General features: G+C 39.2%; 1 protein-coding gene across 1 annotated transcript; it reads right to left on the reverse strand.

Annotated features, from left to right (window-relative positions):
* Window positions 1–395: 395 nt before the first annotated feature.
* On the reverse strand, window positions 396–14,019 carry LOC123664200. Its single transcript, XM_045598796.1, has 17 exons — window positions 13,804–14,019; window positions 13,219–13,388; window positions 10,891–11,074; window positions 10,432–10,527; window positions 10,097–10,182; window positions 9,787–9,973; window positions 9,395–9,529; window positions 8,931–9,028; window positions 8,722–8,837; window positions 8,174–8,298; window positions 8,088–8,137; window positions 7,647–7,785; window positions 4,762–4,895; window positions 4,046–4,187; window positions 3,022–3,144; window positions 2,379–2,470; window positions 396–540 (listed from the first exon to the last, which is right to left on the reverse strand). Exons 1-17 carry the CDS (start codon window positions 14,017–14,019, stop codon window positions 396–398), a joined length of 2,238 nt encoding a protein of 745 aa, XP_045454752.1.
* Between the last annotated feature and the right edge of the window lie 5,246 nt (window positions 14,020–19,265).

Here is a 19,265-nt window from a genome sequence, read left to right on the forward strand (position 1 = left end):
ATGCCCAGTGTTGTGACTATGGGCAAAACACATGAGTTCACGCCATTTTTGGCTCGAACTTGGGGAGGCCTATGTCCAGTAGTGGACTGCGATGATGATGACAATAGTATTCGCTTAATGCAATACTACTAACATAACTTACATAAACTAAACACTTTTAATATTAACCAATTTACTAGATATGTTGTTAGTTAAAAAAAAAAACGAAATTACGGAAAGATAAGTGCAAAAATAGTAATAATAATAATTATTAACGAAACTCATCAAAATATGTTAGTGTATAAAGTTCTCGTTTGGTGTTGCAGGCGTCCATAGGCCACGGTTATCGCTTACCAGCAGGTGGGCCGTACGCTCGTTTACCAAACCTAGTTGTATAAAAAAACAAAAGATACACTTCATCGTCCCAGTTTCTCGGTCCAGAGCGCCAGATTGTCTCTCACAAGCTTCAGACGACGCTCTCGGGCATTTTCCAGAAGCTTCGCGCTGGCAATTTTCTGACTTTCAATGTATTGTTCTAGTTCAGCCAGTCGAGTACGCCATCTGTGAATGTTTAATAAACTTTACTTATATGTACGATTTTATTTTTGTGTTAGCCACACATTAGGAATTATAAACATTTTTGACCGACACGGTCAGTCGGAGACGCGGGTTCGAATCCCGCTGGAGCGGTCAATTTTTGATATGATATTCAAAAATGTTTAGAACTTTACTTATAATTTTTAACCGACTTCCAAAAAAGGAGGAGGTTCTCAACTCGACTGTATTTTTTTTTTTTTTTTAATGTATGTTACATCAGAACTTTTGACCGGGTAGACCGATTTCGACAAATTTTGTTTTAATCGAAAGGTGGTGTGTGCCAATTGGTCCCATTTAAATTTATTTGAGATCTAACAACTACTTTTCGAGTTATATCTAATAATGCGTTTTTACTTGACGCGTTTTTCGTCGACCTACGTTGTATTATACCGCATAACTTTCTACTGGATGAACCGATTTTGATAATTCTTTTTTTGTTGGAAAGGAGATATCCCCTAGTTTAGTACCATGATAAGGAAACTAGGATCTGATGATGGGATCCCAGAGAAATCGAGGGAAACTCTCGAAAATCCGCAATAACTTTTTACTGCGCGTTACGTGCGCGTCATTACTACTTAAGCGTTTCCGCGGCAGCCACAATAGTATTCTGAAAGTGTTTGTAGTTAGATGGGAGAGTCCAATGCTGCGACATTGGATAAAACTCCATGTGATTGACAAAAAAAAAACGTATATATATAAATGTGTTAAAACTTTCCCACGACCCGGTCCCTCTACTCAGTGAAGTCGTGCGACGGAACGTGAAGGGCGGGTAATAAAGCCGCGTCAAATCATGCGATTGCATCGCTCTCTTTGCTTCGAGCTGCAACGGACGTAATGATAATAGGATGCCTATTTGTACTCGTGTCGATTAACCAATAAATCTTGTAAGGTTACTCCGTGTCTTGTTCTTTAAAAAAAAAAAAAAACTTCTCTTTCACTTCTGATTTCTAACATGTACTATTTTAAATATCCTGAAATGTAACTATTTTAAATTTACTGTCTGTTATTGTACTAACAATCCGCCAACCCGCATTGGAGCAGCGTGGTGGATTAAGCTTTGATCCTTCCCCAACATGGGGAAAGAGGCCTATGCCCAGTAGTGGGATTATTCCAAACAAAATTCTGTCCAACTTAAAATATAGGCTATATTTTATTTGAATTTTTATGTTATGATCACGGTTCAATCTGTATCATCACAATGCTGGGCATAGGCTTATTTCTCCACGTAGGAGAAGGATTGGAGTTTAATCCACCACGCTGCTCCTTTGTGGGTTGGCGAATGTATTCCCCACTATGAGCAACAATCGCTATTAGTGTCTATGATAGCAACCGGGACAGTTTAACGCGCTCTCCGGAGCACGTTGGTGGAAACCCAATAGGATAGACATCCAAACCAGAGAAAGAAACCGGAAATAAATATTTATATAAATACAAAATTCAATCCGAGCGGGAATCGAACCTGCAAACCGTCGGTGTTTCAGGCGCCTACACTAGAGCGGTTGTTTATGCATATATTGACGAAACCATATTAAGGCGATAAGTTCGCCAGGTCAGCTGGTATCAAGTATGGATATGAGATATTTATGTGACGCAGGGAAGTGACGCAGGGTAGTGACGCAAGTAAGTGACGCAGGGTAGTGACGCAAGTAAGTGACGCAAGTAAGTGACGCAGGGTAGTGACGCAAGTAAGTGACGCAGGGTAGTGACGCAAGTAAGTGACGCAAGTAAGTGACGCAGGGTAGTGACGCAAGTAAGTGACGCAGGGTAGTGACGCAAGTAAGTGACGCAGGGAAGTGACTCACTCTCGGTCCTGCGCCTCCCAGAACGCCAGCTCAGCGTCAGTGCGCGCGTACTGCTCTTGCAGCGCTCGCAACTGCTCCAGGCGACACGACACCTGCAGGGACAGAGACAATCATGTTTATTTCATCATGCCTCGTACTAAATAGTACTTGAAAATACCATTATATTACTTCACCAGACATAATAATAGTGTTACGTGTTAGGGTTCGAAGGATTTGGAGAGGAAGACCTGCTGACTCTTTTGGAGACTTTATTTACTAGCACTAGGTCATTTCATGTTGTCTTTTTTTTGTGTGTGGTGTCAATGGATGACGCTAGATGGCGCTAGTTTCTTTGTGTGTTCGTGACAATAGCAACTGATACACTTGTACTGGCTACTGCATTTACTTTTTTGGCTGTTGGGGCCAAGCAGAAGCGTGAATGTAGAAAATCTAAGAAATACACAACAACGTACTTACATTTACGCTTCAGCCTGTAATATCCCTCTGCTGGGTATAGGCCTCTTTCCCCATGTAGTAGAAGGATCAGAACTTAATTCACCACGCAGCACCAATGCGGGTTGGCGGATATATCTATATATTTCCTACTATGAGTAAGATCGCTATCAGGTGCATATGATAACAACCGAGGCTGACAGCTACCCACCTCTAGCTCCTCGGTGGTCCAGGCGGCCGCTTCAGACGTCTCCTTTGCCAGCTCAGCATCCAAAGACTGCTGCTCTCGCTGGACACTAGCTTTCACTTCTGCTATTTTCGTACGAGTCTCTTCCTGTAGTTAGACAAGGAACACATGTCATATCTCCACTATCAACTGTACTACTTTAGTGGAAGTTATGAAATATCTCAACTATCTCTATCTCTACTATCTATCTGAACTATCACTATCTTTTAATTTAAGATAAAAATGACTAAAAGTGCCATAGCAAATATAAATCAAACATATATATTTATTTAATATCATAACTAAAACATAGCAAAATATAAATTGTAAAAATTATCTATAATTATCATATATATAAGTTATAAACGAAGAATTATAAATTAATATAATAAATTATAAAAGAATATAAATTATTAACATTATCACAACAATATTTTTATTAAAATACTAGTGACCTACTCCGGCTTCGAACGGTTGCAAAAACTATCAGTTGTCACTCTATTTACTAATGAAAACAGCATCAAAATCCGTTACGTAGTTTTTAAGATCCAAGCAAACGGACAGCGGAAAGCGAATTTGTTTTATACTATGTAATGATTAAAATAAAACGAGCTTACGAAATATATTAAATGAAGTACGGTATGCCACAGTACCTGTTTCTACTGTCAACTGTAGTACAATGTGTATAATGAGTTACTGTGTGTGTACATGGTTACTGTTTGTGTACTGTAGTATTGTGTGTGTACTGTGGTACTGTGTACGTACTATGGTAGTGTGAAACTGTGTGTGTGGCGCGATAATGTATGTAATGTGGTACTGAAAGTATAATATTAGTGAGTAGGTAGTATATAACTATATGGTCGTGTTGTATGTAGTCTGTGTACTGAGTGCATTGTGTACTGAGTGCACCGTGTACTGAGTGCACCGTGTACTGAGTGCATCATGTACTGAGTGTACTGTGTACTGAGTGCACCGTTCACTGAGCCTAGTGCCAGCAGTGCGCACTCACCAGCAGCAGCGCGCGGCGGCGGGCCAGCGCGGAGCGGGCGCGTGCGCAGTGTGCGCGGGCGGTGGCGAGGCGGCCCGCCTCCGCGCGTAGAGCCGCCACCGCCGCGCTCAGGCGTTCCGCGCACTCCGCGCCCATCAGGGAGCTGGAACCACCCCCGCTGTTAGTCTACACACGACACCGCAGCATAGAGCCGCGGAGACACGACATTACCAAACGACATTTTTTTTAGTCACTAGGTCGGCAAACAAGCGTACGGCTCACCTGATAGTAAGCGATTACCGTAGCTTATAGACGCCTGCAACACCAGAAGCATCGCAAGCACGTTGCCAACCCAATCCCCGATCTCCCCAGGAGCTCTGGTCACCTTACTCACCAACAGGAACACAATACTGCTTGAAAACAGTATTATTTTGCTGTGATCTTCTGTATGGTCGAGGTACTACTACCCCAATCGGGCTGCTCCATATTTTGAGCAGGAAATTCCTACTGTGCCCTACCTCAGTAAAATATATACATATATTATTTATAATATATATATTTTTGTTATGTCAAAGTGCAATGAAGTGTCACATACAGTGTGACATAACAAAAATATATACAATGTACAAAAATTCGAAAATTTTCAATATGCAATCAAAAAGGTGAGTGTATTCTTGTGTCAAGTTTATCGAAAAAGAAAATTTGGGACACATTAAATTTGATATTATAATACATACTTCTCGTCCACAGCAAGTGAAGCCAACGAAGGTATTTGTGCAGACAAATGTATGAGCCCCTGCTTGTACTCTACACAACTATCAAGCGTCTTCTTCTGCCACAATGCTAGTTCAGTTTCCTTACTCATCACCATCTGAAAATTATCAAAAATACGTATTTTAATTTTAACTTGAATTATGTTACAAGCAATAATAAATACTATATATAAGGTATCAAAAAGTCAATGATGAAAACCTAAGAATTCTGAGATTTTAATGCATACTTAGTATTACTAATATAACGTATTTAATATGCATTTTCATGTCGTTGTTGTTGTTGTTGTTGTTGTACACGGGCTATTTTCCGCAACTCGACGTCTTGATGCGCCTTTTTTGCGTGATCGGCTGGTGGGCACTATTCGTGCCAGCCAAGCTCCTTGAGGAAGCCTAGCAGACCCTTCACGTTGCCGACGACTTCCTGGAGCAACCTCGGTGTCCCAAGGTGTAGTGCCCTGTAGTTCGCCACACCACCGCATTCCAGCAGGATATGTGAGGCCGTTTCCTCTGCCTCCAGGCACGCTCTGCACAGGGGGCTGTCTGTAACACCTAGATTGTGTAAGTGCTTGTTAAGCAAGGCATGTCCCGTAAGCGCCCCGACCAGTAGTCGGAGCTGGGCTCTTCCATAACCGCGAAGTTTGCGGGACAATCCTGGGTTGATCGTCGGAAGAGCTTCCTTGGTCTGCCTGCAGGTAGTTAGGTTTGTCCAATATTCTTGGTGCATTACCTTGGTGTTGTGTCGCAGCTGGCAGCGCAGCCATCCGAATGGCAGAGGCAGAATGGGTTCGGGTCCGTGGACCCTCATCTCCGATCCATTCCTCGCCAGTCGGTCGGCCGCGTCATTGCCTCGCGATCCACTGTGTCCCTTTATCCATTGAAGGGTAATGGTGTTTGTTTCACTTACCTTCGTCAGAGCTCGATGGCACTCGTATATTAGCCCTGATGTCATAATGTCGCTCTGTAGGGCTTGCAGGACCGATCTGCTATCGGAAAGTATACGGATTGGAAAACCCTGTACCTCTCTAGACTTGATCGCTGTTGCTGCCATTATGATTCCCATACATTCCGCCTGGAAGACGGTGTTGTGGATTCCTAATGGCGATGAGATGTGGATATTCAGGTCTTCTGAGTAGACCCCAGAACCTGTACCTGTTGATGTTTTCGACCCGTCTGTGAAGATTCTTAACTCTCTAGGGTTGAGGCCTTCACCTGGGTCTTCGTGTAATTGTATTCTGTATTTTTTGTCGAATACGTACTGTTTGGGTATCCTGTCGGTAACCGCTTCGACGAGCGGTTCCCTGTTTGCCAGTTCGCCAAGTATTCCTGTATGTGCTACCTTTACGTTCCTCCAAAGGTTTAGCTTCCTGAGTCTTACCGCAGCCGCTCCCGCCTCCTGTTGGATAAACAGGTGCAGCGGCGGCAGGTTCAGTAGGGCTTCCAGGGCGGCTGTCGGAGTAGTCCTCATGCAGCCCGTAGTCGCCATGCAAGCTAGCCTTTGAAGTCGTTGTAATTTTGCTTCACCGGTGATTAGTCTGGTTCTCGGCCACCAAACCACAGCACCGTAGCTGATAATTGGCCTGATGACGGACTGGTACAGCCACAGAGTGACTTTTGGGAACCTAGTGGTAAGAACCACTAGGTTCCACAGTAGTGGGGAAAGCACCCCTCCTTGTGGACATCCTCTGGCTACCAGTGCATGTTGTGCCTCAGTTGATGTAAGTTTGATAACTCTTTTTCTGAGCATGTTACCTATCCAGTCAATCATCATCGGGTGTACCCCGTGCTTAACTAGGGCCGACGAGATGCTGTTGAAGTTAGTCTTGTCAAAGGCTCCTTCTATGTCGATGAAGGTGCCAAGACACATAGCCTTGTTTTCAATGGCCTCTTCTATTTTACTGACCACTGCGTGTAGAGCTGACTCTATTGATTTACCTTGGCTGTACGCGTGTTGGTTTGGATGTAGGCGTACTGTAGCTAGGGCGTTTTCTCTCAGATCCCGTCCGCACAACCTTTCCAGAGTCTTCAGCAGAAAAGATGTAAGACTTATAGGTCTGTGGGATTTGGGTTCAGAGTAGTCACTTTTTCCCGGTTTGGGGATGAAGATTACCTTTACCTCCCTCCACTGCCTCGGCACGTAGCTGTGAGATAAACAGGCCGCCAAAACAGTGGTAAGCCTCTGGATCAGTCGGTTACTTCCCCACTTTAGAAGTGCCGGGAAGACCCCGTCCAACCCTGGGGATTTGAAGGAGTCAAAGCTGTTGATAGCCCATCTGACTTTTGATGGGCTTACTACCTTGAGTGCATATTCCCAATGCTCCTCTGTTGGGGCTACGTCCTCCTCGGGCCAGTCCACCGACTGCATGATGTGGCACCCTGGGAAATGTGTCTGAACCAGGATGCACTCTGCTTCTTCCGGCGTGCTCGTGAAGGTGTTGTCAGGCTTTCTTAGGGAGCCCTTCAGCTGGCTGGATTGGTTTGCTAGGACCTTCCTTACCCTATTGGCCTGTTCGCAGGTTTCCACGCTGCTGCAGAATTTGCGCCACGAGTCGGTGCTTCTGTACCTTAGTCGCATTTTCATGTCATAACAAAAATATAATAATGAATTTGATTATCTACATTTAACATTGTATATTTGTCTCGTACAGTGTACCCTTGTAACACAAATCCTTAAGTAGCTTAAGTAAGTCTACAATTAGTGCTTAGCGTCCCTGTAAACCTGCCCCCAGGTGAGCGAAGAACACCCCAAAGGTTTTAGTCCATGCTGTCTACAATTGTCAATTTACTACATGATGGAGTTAGGTAAAGTACCTATTAAAATACTATTTATCTACAAAATTGTTCATAGTTACCTTAGCGATTTGCTCAGCGAGTGCTCGCTTGGAGTCGTGAACGCGCGCCGCGTAGTCCACATCATCTAAGAGCCGAGCCCGCTCTGCAACTGACAGCGACTGCGATGACAGCTCGGAGCGGAGATGCTCCAGTTCGGCGCTGAAATCATTGTTCAATGTTTTATACCGTTTTTGTTACTTTGTAGTATTATTAATGTCCTGTTTAACTAGTATAAAGTACTTTGAGGTCCTTTATTGAAGTAGAGCACTGGATTTATCTGGGTAAAAAATGTGAATCAGCCCGATTGGGGATGAACCTCAACCTCACGGAAGATTACAGCTAAATAGCTCTCAAGTAGTGCTGTGTTCCCGTGGTGATGAGCTGTGTGGTCCTGCCGCAGGGCCCGCTGCGCGTGTGTGCGTGCACTCGCTCCTGGCCGCAGACAGCAGTGTGCACCGTACCTGGCGCGCTCCACCTCCAGGTCGAGCTGGCGCGCCGCCTCCAGGTGGTCCTGCCGCAGGGCCCGCTGCGCGTGGACGCCGGCGACGGCGTCCCTCCTGGCCGCCCTGGCGCCCCGCAGCGCCGCCTGCAGCGCGTCCCTCCTCGCCGCCCGCCTTTCCTCATCTCTGCGCGCCGCCAGCTCCGCCTCGTCCTCCAGGCACGACTCGTACTCTGGAAAACACAATATTCACGATTGTGACCGCCTTTACCTCGTTCGTTTTTACTTTGTGACTAGCCGACCCGGCGAACTTCGTATCGCCTAAAAGTCGATTCTTTAATTTTATTAATTTTTTTTTTAGAATTTTTCTCTCCGTAAGAACCATCCTCGTATTTCAAGGAATATTTTAAAAAAAGAATTAGCTAAATTGGTCCAACCGTTCTCGAGTTTTGTGCATTATAGATGTGCATTTCAATAAGGAGCCCTAAATAATATTTTATTGACGTGACGTATTCGTCACGCGGTATTTATTACAATTTTGGAACCCAATCTTCTACTTTGTTACGCTCCGTCAAACTGTTTAGTAATCAGCCCCTAACAAATATCGTCACAAAAGCTAAACAACCCTCTTCTTCATCTTTACTTAATATACTTACTTTTAATAACTTGATGCAATTCCGCTATTTTCTCTTCATCATTTCCCAAAAGTAATTTTAAATTTTGCAAGTAATCCTCATTTAAATCTTCAAACTGATGTCCAGGGTCTTGAAATCTGTTTACAAGTAGTATGGAAATAAGTTTTTATTGTATATGGTTTTTATTTTTCTATATAATTACTACTATATATAGATTAACTTGAACATACCTAATCCAACACTTACACAAGTAGTCACGTCGAAGACATGCCAATTCATCTTTTGCCACATAGAGCCATTCATCAAGAACTGGCATTTCCTTTAAAAAATAAAACAAATATTAGATTTAAAAAAATGCAAAATAAATTTATGAGATACATTCTTAAAATTGGTCCTAACATAAATAAATTGAGGATAGAAGGTAAGGTAGGTAGGATAGAGGGTAGATGGAGAATATAGAGGGCAGGTGAGAAAGGGTAGAGGGTGGGTGGGTTTTGAAGAATAGAAAGGGTTGATGGGGAAAGGTAAAAGGCAGGTGGCAAAGGGTAGGTGAGGAAGAATAAAAGATAAATTAGGAAGGGTAGAGGGGAAAAGTGGGAAAGGTTCGAAGATAAGGAAGGAAAGGTAGGGAAGGAAAGGAAAGAGCTGCGGAAGGGTAGAAGGTAGATAGGGAGAGAGGTAGTATGGTACTCACGATATGAGAGACAAGGTCCAGCAGATAGGCGATGAGAGCGAGTGCGTGAGGGTAGGCGTGCAGCGTGTTTACAGTCCGCAGCCACGACTTGGACACGGTGCCCGGGTATAGCAGGCGCTTCGACAGGTGTGGCAGCTGAGGGCAAAGTAACATGGCAGAATGTAGCGTCATATTTACCCAAAAATATATTTTACGTGATGAATCATTAAGCTCGTTGAGTAACTTCAACACGGAAGTTAAAGTCAGAGTCCATGGAAATTTAAATTCGTTTTTTTAGTTTGCTTTTGTTTGTATGTAGTAGCTATTGTTTAGTAGTTGCATTCTTTACCAAATTAAGTGTGTTTGCAACCTACAGCAGCACCTCCAACACTTACAGGTGTAAGACAGCTCACCTTGGTGACGTAGTTGTCGGTAGAGAGCTTGACGTCGCGCGACACGGCGGCCAGCAGCGCGCCCGCCACGTCGACGAAGCGCGCGATGGTGAGCGGCCGCAGGAGCGCCGCGCCCACTCCGCGAGCCGCCAGCGCCTCCGACACACGAGCGCTCTCCGAACGCTGCCATGCAGCACTCGACAGTGGCCTGCAGCGTACAACACAATGCACTGTTATTTACAATCGCTTACAATTCCTAATAACATTCTAAGCTGGGATGAGCTATATAGTAGAAAAATATTATTATCGTAGCATTTACTCCCACTGTTACCTTTGGTCCTTGACAGTAACAAAAGCCAGAGCCCTCTCTAAACATGTTTGCCAGCTGCGACTGCTTCTGTCCTCTGATGGTGTTCTCTGCAAAATATAATTATTATTTACTCACATATTAGAAACTAAAATTTTTATTATTCATTTTTAACAAAATTATGTTGCAAACATAACAGTATAATTAAAAACTCATGTAAGAATTAATTTAGCATCTTCTAGCTAGATATATAGATAGAAGATATTGTTATTAAAAATTTTAACATATTATTAAGTTTTCATTTTGTTAATTGTCATGTACAATAAAAGTTCTAGTTTTATAAAGATAATGATACAAACCACTGGAGTTGTAGTAGGTCTTGAGTAATGACTAGATCTCAAAGGTGTGGTGGTAGCCTGGCCATATCTCGCCTCCCCTGTCTGAGACCGAGACCTCTGCAGAAAATATAGATATAGAATAATTATTATATTGAAATACAGGTGAAAAAAGTTTCAAAGCTACAGCTATTTGTATTATACAGAGTTTTACACAACTCTTGAACAAGCATATCTAGTGAAGAAAAGTTATCTTAATAAAAATTTAGAATACCCATTAATTTAATTCTTTACAGCTAAGTTTAGTTAATTCATTTAATATATGTATACATAGTTTTTAAATGAAAAAAGACAAATAGAAATATGCATTTATTTATTTGTATTACTTGTACTAGAGCTTGTGTTAAATTCATTTGTAATATCCCTTGTCTTAATAGGCATGTTAGAATTTAAGATTAGTATGGCACTGTAATCACTTCATACCGAATTTAAAGGTAATTTTGTAGCAGACGCTTCTCTGCTCAGACGAGCACCAAACGTTCCCCTGGCTGGTTCAGCGCTACTTGACCGATGTCCTGCTGTAGAAGGGCGGCGAGCCTCCGTCGATAGACGGTCGGAGGAACCCGGTCGACGAGGCTTTGGTAGTAATGATGGCTTGCCTTCAAGTCTACCAATAAGTAGTATCGCAAAATTTTACTACAAATAAAACTTTAAGAACTTGGATAACCAATTTTACCTCCGTACAAAATTGGTTGTGTCTTGAAGTATCGTTTCTTTCTCTTTATTTGTGTAAAGAAACAGAAGTATAGAATACAGAGAGTTTACTAGCAATTAAAACTGATGTTATGTTTATAAAAATAACGTTAAGCATAAGTTATATACAGAATCAAGCAGAAAAGCACATTTAATAATCATAAAATTATACTTTTTTTGATAGTTTATTTTAATCTATCAAGATCTTTCGAATAAGAAAACGAAATTGTTCATACCTTGATTTTCTAATAGTTGATGATTGTCCAGTAGTAAATCTGTTTGGTAACATGTTGCTCTAATTAAATGTCTTAAAAGTGCTTACAACTATTCAACAAATCTTAAAATTCTGTTTTATTTTTAATTTCAAACAACGTCTGCAAAATAACGACTGTATTCAAACATTCAAAGTTCAAACAAAGTTTTTTTCTTTGTATTCCTTTCCTTCCCCCTATAAAAAGGCAAAGGTTTTATACCATACAGCCAATAAATGTAAAATTGAATATTTTGTTTCCCGTTTGTTCTGTCAAATTGTACTTAATTTTGCTAATATTAACGTTTTATCTACACAAATTTCCAAATTAATAATTTCCAGTTCTTCAGTGTATAATGAAGATTTGACGATGCGTTAGCGCAACGATCACAACACTGGTTTGTCGCTGGTGGTTGCGGGTTTGATCCTCGCACATGACAAACGTTTGAGTTGGCCATACAGATGTTTGCCGTGGTCTGGATGTTTGTGCAGTCCTTTGGGTCTCCCCACAGTGCCTCGAAGAGCATGTTAAGCCGTCAACCCGTTTGTTATCATGCACACCTGATAACGATAGTTACTCATAGGAATATATCCGTCAAACTACATTAGAGCAGTGTGATAGATTAAGGTCTTATCCTTCTCTTATGAGGGCAAGAGGCCTTTGCCAGCAGTGGGATATTACAGACTGAAGCGAAGTATTTTTATTAATATAATTTAAAAGCGTAATGTGGAACGCAACATAATTTGAAATTATCAATATTTCTTATAAAGCCGAATAATAATTATAAAACCAAGTGTGTTTTAGACCACACGACTGAAGTAAAGAAACTTTAGCTCTGTTTAACTAATACCCCCTTCTCAACTTTGGTTTGCCTTGCCCAATCACACTTTTCGTAACGTTCTCGTCGTTCGTAAGCTTACGTAAAAAAAAATACTTCAATAATATTTATAATACTTTAACAAATATATACATTTAGACGAATGAGGACAGCGAGGTACAATCGGTTAAAAGTAACCTGTCATATTCTTAGAACTCAATATAAATGATGGCGTATATAATCATTTACTTTATTTAAGACTAGCTGTGCTAGCGACTTCATCCACGTGGAATTTAATAAAAAAGTTATTGTTCAGTTCGCAGAGAAACAAAAGTAGCCTAAGTTACTCCTTATTACATCAACTATCTGGCGGTGAAAGTCCCGTCAAAATTGGTCCAGCCATTTCAGAGATTATCCGAAGCAAACAGACAGACAGACAGACAGACAAAAATGGTAAAAAAATGTTATTTTGGTATATATACCGTGTATAAATACATGTGCATTGAGTCAAAAGCGGTTATTTTAATATTACAAACAGATACTCCAATTTTATTTATTTGTATAGATTAAGACACTTTAAAATTTATAAATTATAATTCATTTTTGAGTATTTCTTCAGTCTCAGCCAAAAGATGCGGAAATATTGGATCGATCAAAAACAATTTTAAAAAGTTTTTGAATCCCATTGGCATTTTATGTGTGTAATTTAATTGCACTGAAAAATAAATGACTAAAATAAATCAAACACTACATAACGAATAAGCCCGAGAGTCAATTGATATTTTTGAATGTTTTAAGTAATTTTTGTAATAAAAAAAATTAAAAAATATATATTTATTTGTTTACTCATTTGTCAATTTTTAAGATTGCTATAAGAAAGCCTATTTTTTATAAAGGTTTTAATAACATAGAAACATAGCAACATATGCTGGCTATTTAAAGATCGACTTCTCTTCTAGTATTAAATTATATTCCTAAATATCATTAAACAAACCTTTTCCCTCGACGACATCTTGAATAACATCTTCTATCTTACGATATTTAGCTACAACTTTGGTTTTAGTTGCAGCTGAACCGTAAGTTAGAATAGGAAAGCGTGCGCTTAGTTCTTTAAGACACTTCGGTAAATTTTTAGTTATCTTAAATTTAATTTTTCGTACCTGGAATTAAAATTTTTATGTATCTTGTATATTGCTTATCTTTATTTTCATATAAAAAAATACTAAATACAATGTAAAATAATTAAGAATTATTAAATGAAATTAATTGGATGTCTACAATAGGAATAAAAGATTTGTTGATTTGTTTGACGTTCGATAAACTTTCAAGGTAAGAAGATAGGAATTTTGGCATCAAAGTTTTAAGAACCCATTTTTAAGCCTTTTGGGTAATAATATTATTATTTCAAAAGTAACAATATTACTATACAAATCACGCTAAACTCTCATTGCTAATATTAAAATAGTTTTATTAGTAAAACTATTTAATAAACTCTCTCTTTCTCTTTATGAGTCCTTGTTCTCGATGAAACTAGGTACTAATAAGTATAAAAATGAAATAAAAATTATGACGCACTTCCTGACAAGTTACGCTGATAATTATTAATAATATGTCATCCTTAATAATACCCTTGAGTTTTCCATTTATATTTAAAGATTCTAACACTTTATCTTCTGTCGTTATTAAAAGTTGGTCGTATTGCAATCGTAATAAAAAGTGTGACGATTTTGGTGCATATCTCACCCAGCTCCCACTTTGCCATATTCTTAAGTTTTCTATAGAGTACGCCATAGTAGTCTTAAACTAAAAATTGACTTAAATATTAATGTTATCCTATAGTAAATATACTAACTATTTGGGAAACTAGTTTCCACGTTTACCGTAACGGTTTTCTAATATCTATAAGCGTTTTCGGTGATAAAATTAATTTTATAATTTGGCGCCAAACTTTTAACGTATTTTTTTTTAAATATAAATTTAGACTAAAAATAATTTTTCAAAAAAAAATACGATTTTCAACAAAGCTTAATATTTGCTTACAAATAGTTAATTTAATATAATTAATGAAAATTTAATAGTTTAGTATTGTTGAATTACTAAATATTTACAAAAACTATTTAAATTCATTTTATTAAACGGTTTTATTTAGCTCACCTCGTTTGTTTTATTTTTTATTCTTGGGTCAAATTTAGTAATTCAAATTTCACCCTCTTCCTGTCAACCGGTTAATCTGAAATTTTGTATACACTTTGGATTTTGGTGACAATACAATTATGTTTATTCATTATCATTATAAATTCAAGATGGCCGCCGCTACAAAATGACGGATAATTTATGTTTTATTAATCCCATCAATATGGGTATCAAATGAAAGGGCTCAACAAGCAGAATACAATATACTATAAAAAATTTAAATCCAAGATGGCGGCCGCTACAAAATGGCGGATAACGTAGGTTTTATCAATCCCATCAATATGGGTATCAAATGAAAGGGCTCAACAAGCAGAATACAATATACTATAAAAAATTGAAATACAAGATGGCGGCCGCTACAAAATGGCGAATAACGTAGGTTTTATCGATCCCATCAATATGGGTATCAAATGAAAGTGCTCAACCAGTATAATCAATGTACTATATAAAATTAAAATCCAAGATGGCGGCCTCTACAAAATGGCGGATAACTTAGGTTTTATCAATCCCATCAACAGGGGTATCAAATGAAAGGTCTCAACAAGTAGAATACAATTTACTATGCAAAATTGAAATCTAAGCTGGCCGCCGCTACCAAATGTCTGATAACAATTTTTTATCAATCCCACCAATATGGGTATCAAATAAAAGGGCTTGACAAGAAGAATACAGTGCACTATACAACCTCAATATTTAAGATGGGCCTTGCAATAATGAAGCACTAAATGAATTAAACAGAATGCAAAATAAAAACTAAAAACTAGAAAATAAAAATAGGTAAAAAAAACTTTTTAAGTTAAACGGTTTTATGTTAAACATACATTGCAATGTTTAAGATAAATGTACTAAAAACCAAAAAATAATAAAATAGATACAGTCGTGGGAATTATAAACATATGCATAGACTAGACTAAAATAAAACCGTGGGGCACGTCAATTGTCTACAAATTATCGACTTAATGTGCGATAGAAGAATCGTTTAATTCGTCGTTAAAATAGGCAGTTGGCCCGCAGACAGTGAGGAAATTACTTACTATTTTCTTGCTCATGGAAATTCCAATAGTTATACACTCCATGTAAATAAAAGAGATGTTTCAACTAGTTTATCGTTGGACATTCACACTGCTGGCTGGCGAGGAATCGTTTCACTGCTCGTAGTTGCTCGACAAAACATATGATACAAGTACTACTCGCTCACCACTATGAAACCCTAAAACTCGCTTATAATCGAGCTTGCTAGCTTGTTTCCACATTCTAGCCCTACTTATCACACGTCCATCGTTGTCGGTTGAACAACTGCCTAATTATAGTGTAACATTACAAAACAAACATTTTAATCAACGATTGTAGACAATTGACGTGCCCCACGGTTTTATTTTAGTCTAGTCTATGCATATGTTTATAATTCCCACGACTGTATCTATTTTATTATTTTTTGGTTTTTAGTACATTTATCTTAAACATTGCAATGTATGTTTAACATAAAACCGTTTAACTTAAAAAGTTTTTTTACCTATTTTTTTTTAACTCATTTCTTTATTTTCTTTGCCGTTATTAGTTAGATGTTATCGGTTGATGACTTGATGTACTCTACGAATCAAACCTTGTATATTATAATAGACTGTTTGTTGCCCTCGACTTTGTTCGCGTGAACATTATAATTTTATCATACACTTATGCTATGCAATAATTTCAATGCGACAAAAAAAATGTGTACATGATTAATGGTGCATCAATGCCTTGCCCTGAAAAACTGAACAGTATTCTACAAGAACCTTATATTAAATTATTAGGAAACAAAGTAGTGTTATGTTATTTCACACTATTACGATTCTCACTATTACGAGCTTAATTTCGTTAAGACCTGTTCAGGGATTTTAACTTTATTATTATTTATTTTATAACAAACTTATATAGATGTTTGTCAATCAGTTACGCTGTGTGACTGATTACCAAACATCTACATAAGATCTATCCAAGCTTTCCCGTTAATAATAATATTAAGAATTTAAAATGCTAACACTATTTTGCCAACAATTGATGGCATTCAGCTCTCAATAAATTAAAAAAAAAAAAACAATTTACGGTTTGTATTGTACGTTTAAAATGAAGGACTCGAATCCAGCTTTCTATAAATAAAAAAAAAAATTGACGGCGTTGACATGAAACTTTTGAAGTTTTGACTTTTTCTGTCTTTTCTGTCGGATTTCGCGCCTTAGTGGTTTTGGCTAACACACGTATTAGAGAGATTTTGGTGTTTTATTTTCATTTCTTTCATTAATTTACTGTAAAAATAGTCTGTTTTTTATAATCATTGTATTCTACTCTCATTACTGGTTGTTGTAAGTGTTTGTAGTTAGTTATTTATTATTTTTGTAAACTTAAATTTATTTTAGTTTAGAAATAAGTTTTTTAATTCAATATGGAGGTCGATCGACCTCCTGATCCCCCCGATCCTGGGATTTTTAACAATATCCCTGATCCCTCTTTATCTAATTCATCTTCCGAATCTCGTAAACGACCGAATGAACATATTTTAACTGATATAGCATCTAAGAAAATAATTGTCAACCCGGCCACTGCAAATCCGTCCATCCAATCCATTTACGTACACCCATCTTTCTCTGAAGGTCCTAAAAAATACTCAGGTGATGATAAAGGCCCCTTCATCGTTCAGGTGTCGCGGGAAGTAACTGAGCCCTCCTCAGGTACTACTCTCCGTGCGATACAGTTTGGGCAATTTTTACATAAACATAAAATCAGCTCCGTCGTAAAAGACGGAGTGAAAAATCTAGGCAGAAATAAAATCTCTGTTCAATTTGATTCCGCTGATGCAGCTAATTCATTTTTAAATAACCCCATTCTAAGCCTCTGCAAATATAATGCCTTTATCCCGACATATAATATATCTCGAATGGGTTTAGTTAAAGGAGTTCCCGTGGACTGGTCGATGGAGGAATTCGTCGACTCATTAGAACTTCCGGCTGGATGCGGTGAACTTGTGAAAGCGAGACGTATGAATCGCAAAGTTCTCAATGAGGGAGTCATCACCTGGGTTCCTACCCAATCCATAGTTTTGACCTTTAGGGGACAAATATTGCCCACTAAAATCTTCTCCTATCACACTGCCCTTCCTGTAGAAACCTACAACCTTCCTACTATCATGTGTCTCAGTTGCTGCCGCTACGGGCATGTTAAAAATCAATGCAGATCGAAACCGAGGTGCTACAAATGTTCACAGCAACATGGTGGAGATTCATGTGATGTCTCTAAGGACAATGCTTCTTGTGTTCATTGCTCAGGAACGCATTTCGCTACAGACAAAGGTTGCCCTGAGTATTCGCGACAACACTCGATTAAATTAGAAATGGCCGCTAGTAATAGTTCATATTCCGAAGCATCCACTAAATTTCCTCCTGTTCGTAGATCCTACGCGGAGATAACTAAAGAAGTATCCTCCCCGTCCTTACATATTTCTCTAAACCCCCACAATGCCAGCCCTTCCTCAAACAATTCCATCTCCTCCTACCGCAAAACCGTAGTCCGTTCTGCTCGCCCCTCTTCCGCTCTTGGGAAAGGGTACGATAGACAAGCCCACCAAGCCATTATTGGCAGCTGTCCTTCCACCACTCCTAACGGTTGCGCTATTAATGAAAACAATAACACTCCTTCCTTTAGAAACTCCTCAAACCTTTTAGAAATGCTTACTGAACTCATCCTTAGTATGGTTGTTTCATGCAGTGATGTTCCCCTACCGTCCAACGTTGCCCTAAACCTTTCCAAACTAGCTAATTTTGCTAATAATGTTTCCGACCAGCTTCCTTCAGTGGAACTGCCAGAGCATTCGTCCTAAAAAACATGAACTCATTTCCCTCATCAATCAGCATAGTCCGTCCATTATTGCCATCTCTGAAACGTGGTTAGTTCCTGGTTCTCGGTTTCGGGTCCCAGGTTTCTCCTGTTTGAGAGATGACAGAAGTGATGGATATGCAGGTTGTGCCCTTTTTATCCGCCATTTTATCCCATTTTCTCAAATCCCCCTCCCTCCCAGCCAGCACTTTAGTGCTGTTGCTGTGAGATCCTTAAACATTTCTATCCTTTCTATATATATACCTCATCCTTCTTCTTCCCTTTTTCCAGATCTTCACTCTGTCTTTTCTATACTACCTCCTCCTGTCCTTATAATGGGTGACTTTAACGCTCATCACACTGCATGGGGCTGTCATTCCTGCGATAGATATGCTCACTTATTGGTGGACATTGTTGATGATGCCAATCTTTGCATCCTTAATGATGGTTCCCCTACTCGTAGGGTTTTCCCTTCGCAAAACCCCGGGTCTGCAGTAGATTTGTCCTTATCGTCTCCCTCTCTTGCTTCACAACTTTCATGGAATATCCTTTCTTCCACTTTTGGCAGTGACCACTTTCCTATCGTCTTATCTCTTAATCAAAGTTCCACTTCTTCTATTATCTCAAATCCTAATCCCCTATTAAAATATTCCCTCAAAAATGTAAATTGGTCTGACTTTGCCAGTTCTGTTGATGACATATTGGACGCTATCCCAGGTTTTATAGGTGTTGAAAATGTCATTCTCTGTTACGAATCATTTGTCAATGCTCTTACAACTGCCGCCGATTTTCATTTTCCTAAAAAACATTTTCCCAAAAAACAGGTGCTTTCCACTCCCTGGTGGGATGAGGAATGCACTCGTGTATCTAAACAAAGAACAGAGGCAGAGTCTATGTATTCTGTGTCTATGTCCCCTTCTAATTTTTTACATTATAAACGGTTAGACGCTAAATTGAAAAGATTAGTGTCTAAAAAGAAAAAATGCTGCTGGGTT

Source organism: Melitaea cinxia, chromosome 21, assembly GCF_905220565.1.
Source record: "Melitaea cinxia chromosome 21, ilMelCinx1.1, whole genome shotgun sequence".
Classification (NCBI taxonomy): Eukaryota; Metazoa; Arthropoda; class Insecta; order Lepidoptera; family Nymphalidae; genus Melitaea; species Melitaea cinxia.

Coding starts and splice junctions, on each gene's coding strand:
- LOC123664200 (XM_045598796.1), bottom strand. CDS start 14,019: ATGGCGTACTCTATAGAAAACTTAAGAATATGGCAAAGTGGGAGCTGG. Junction 9,974..10,096: donor GTTACTGTCAAGGACCAAAG/GTAACAGTGGGA, acceptor TGTACGCTGCAG/GCCACTGTCGAGTGCTGCAT. Junction 7,786..8,087: donor CTGGAGGTGGAGCGCGCCAG/GTACGGTGCACA, acceptor CAATGATTTCAG/CGCCGAACTGGAGCATCTCC.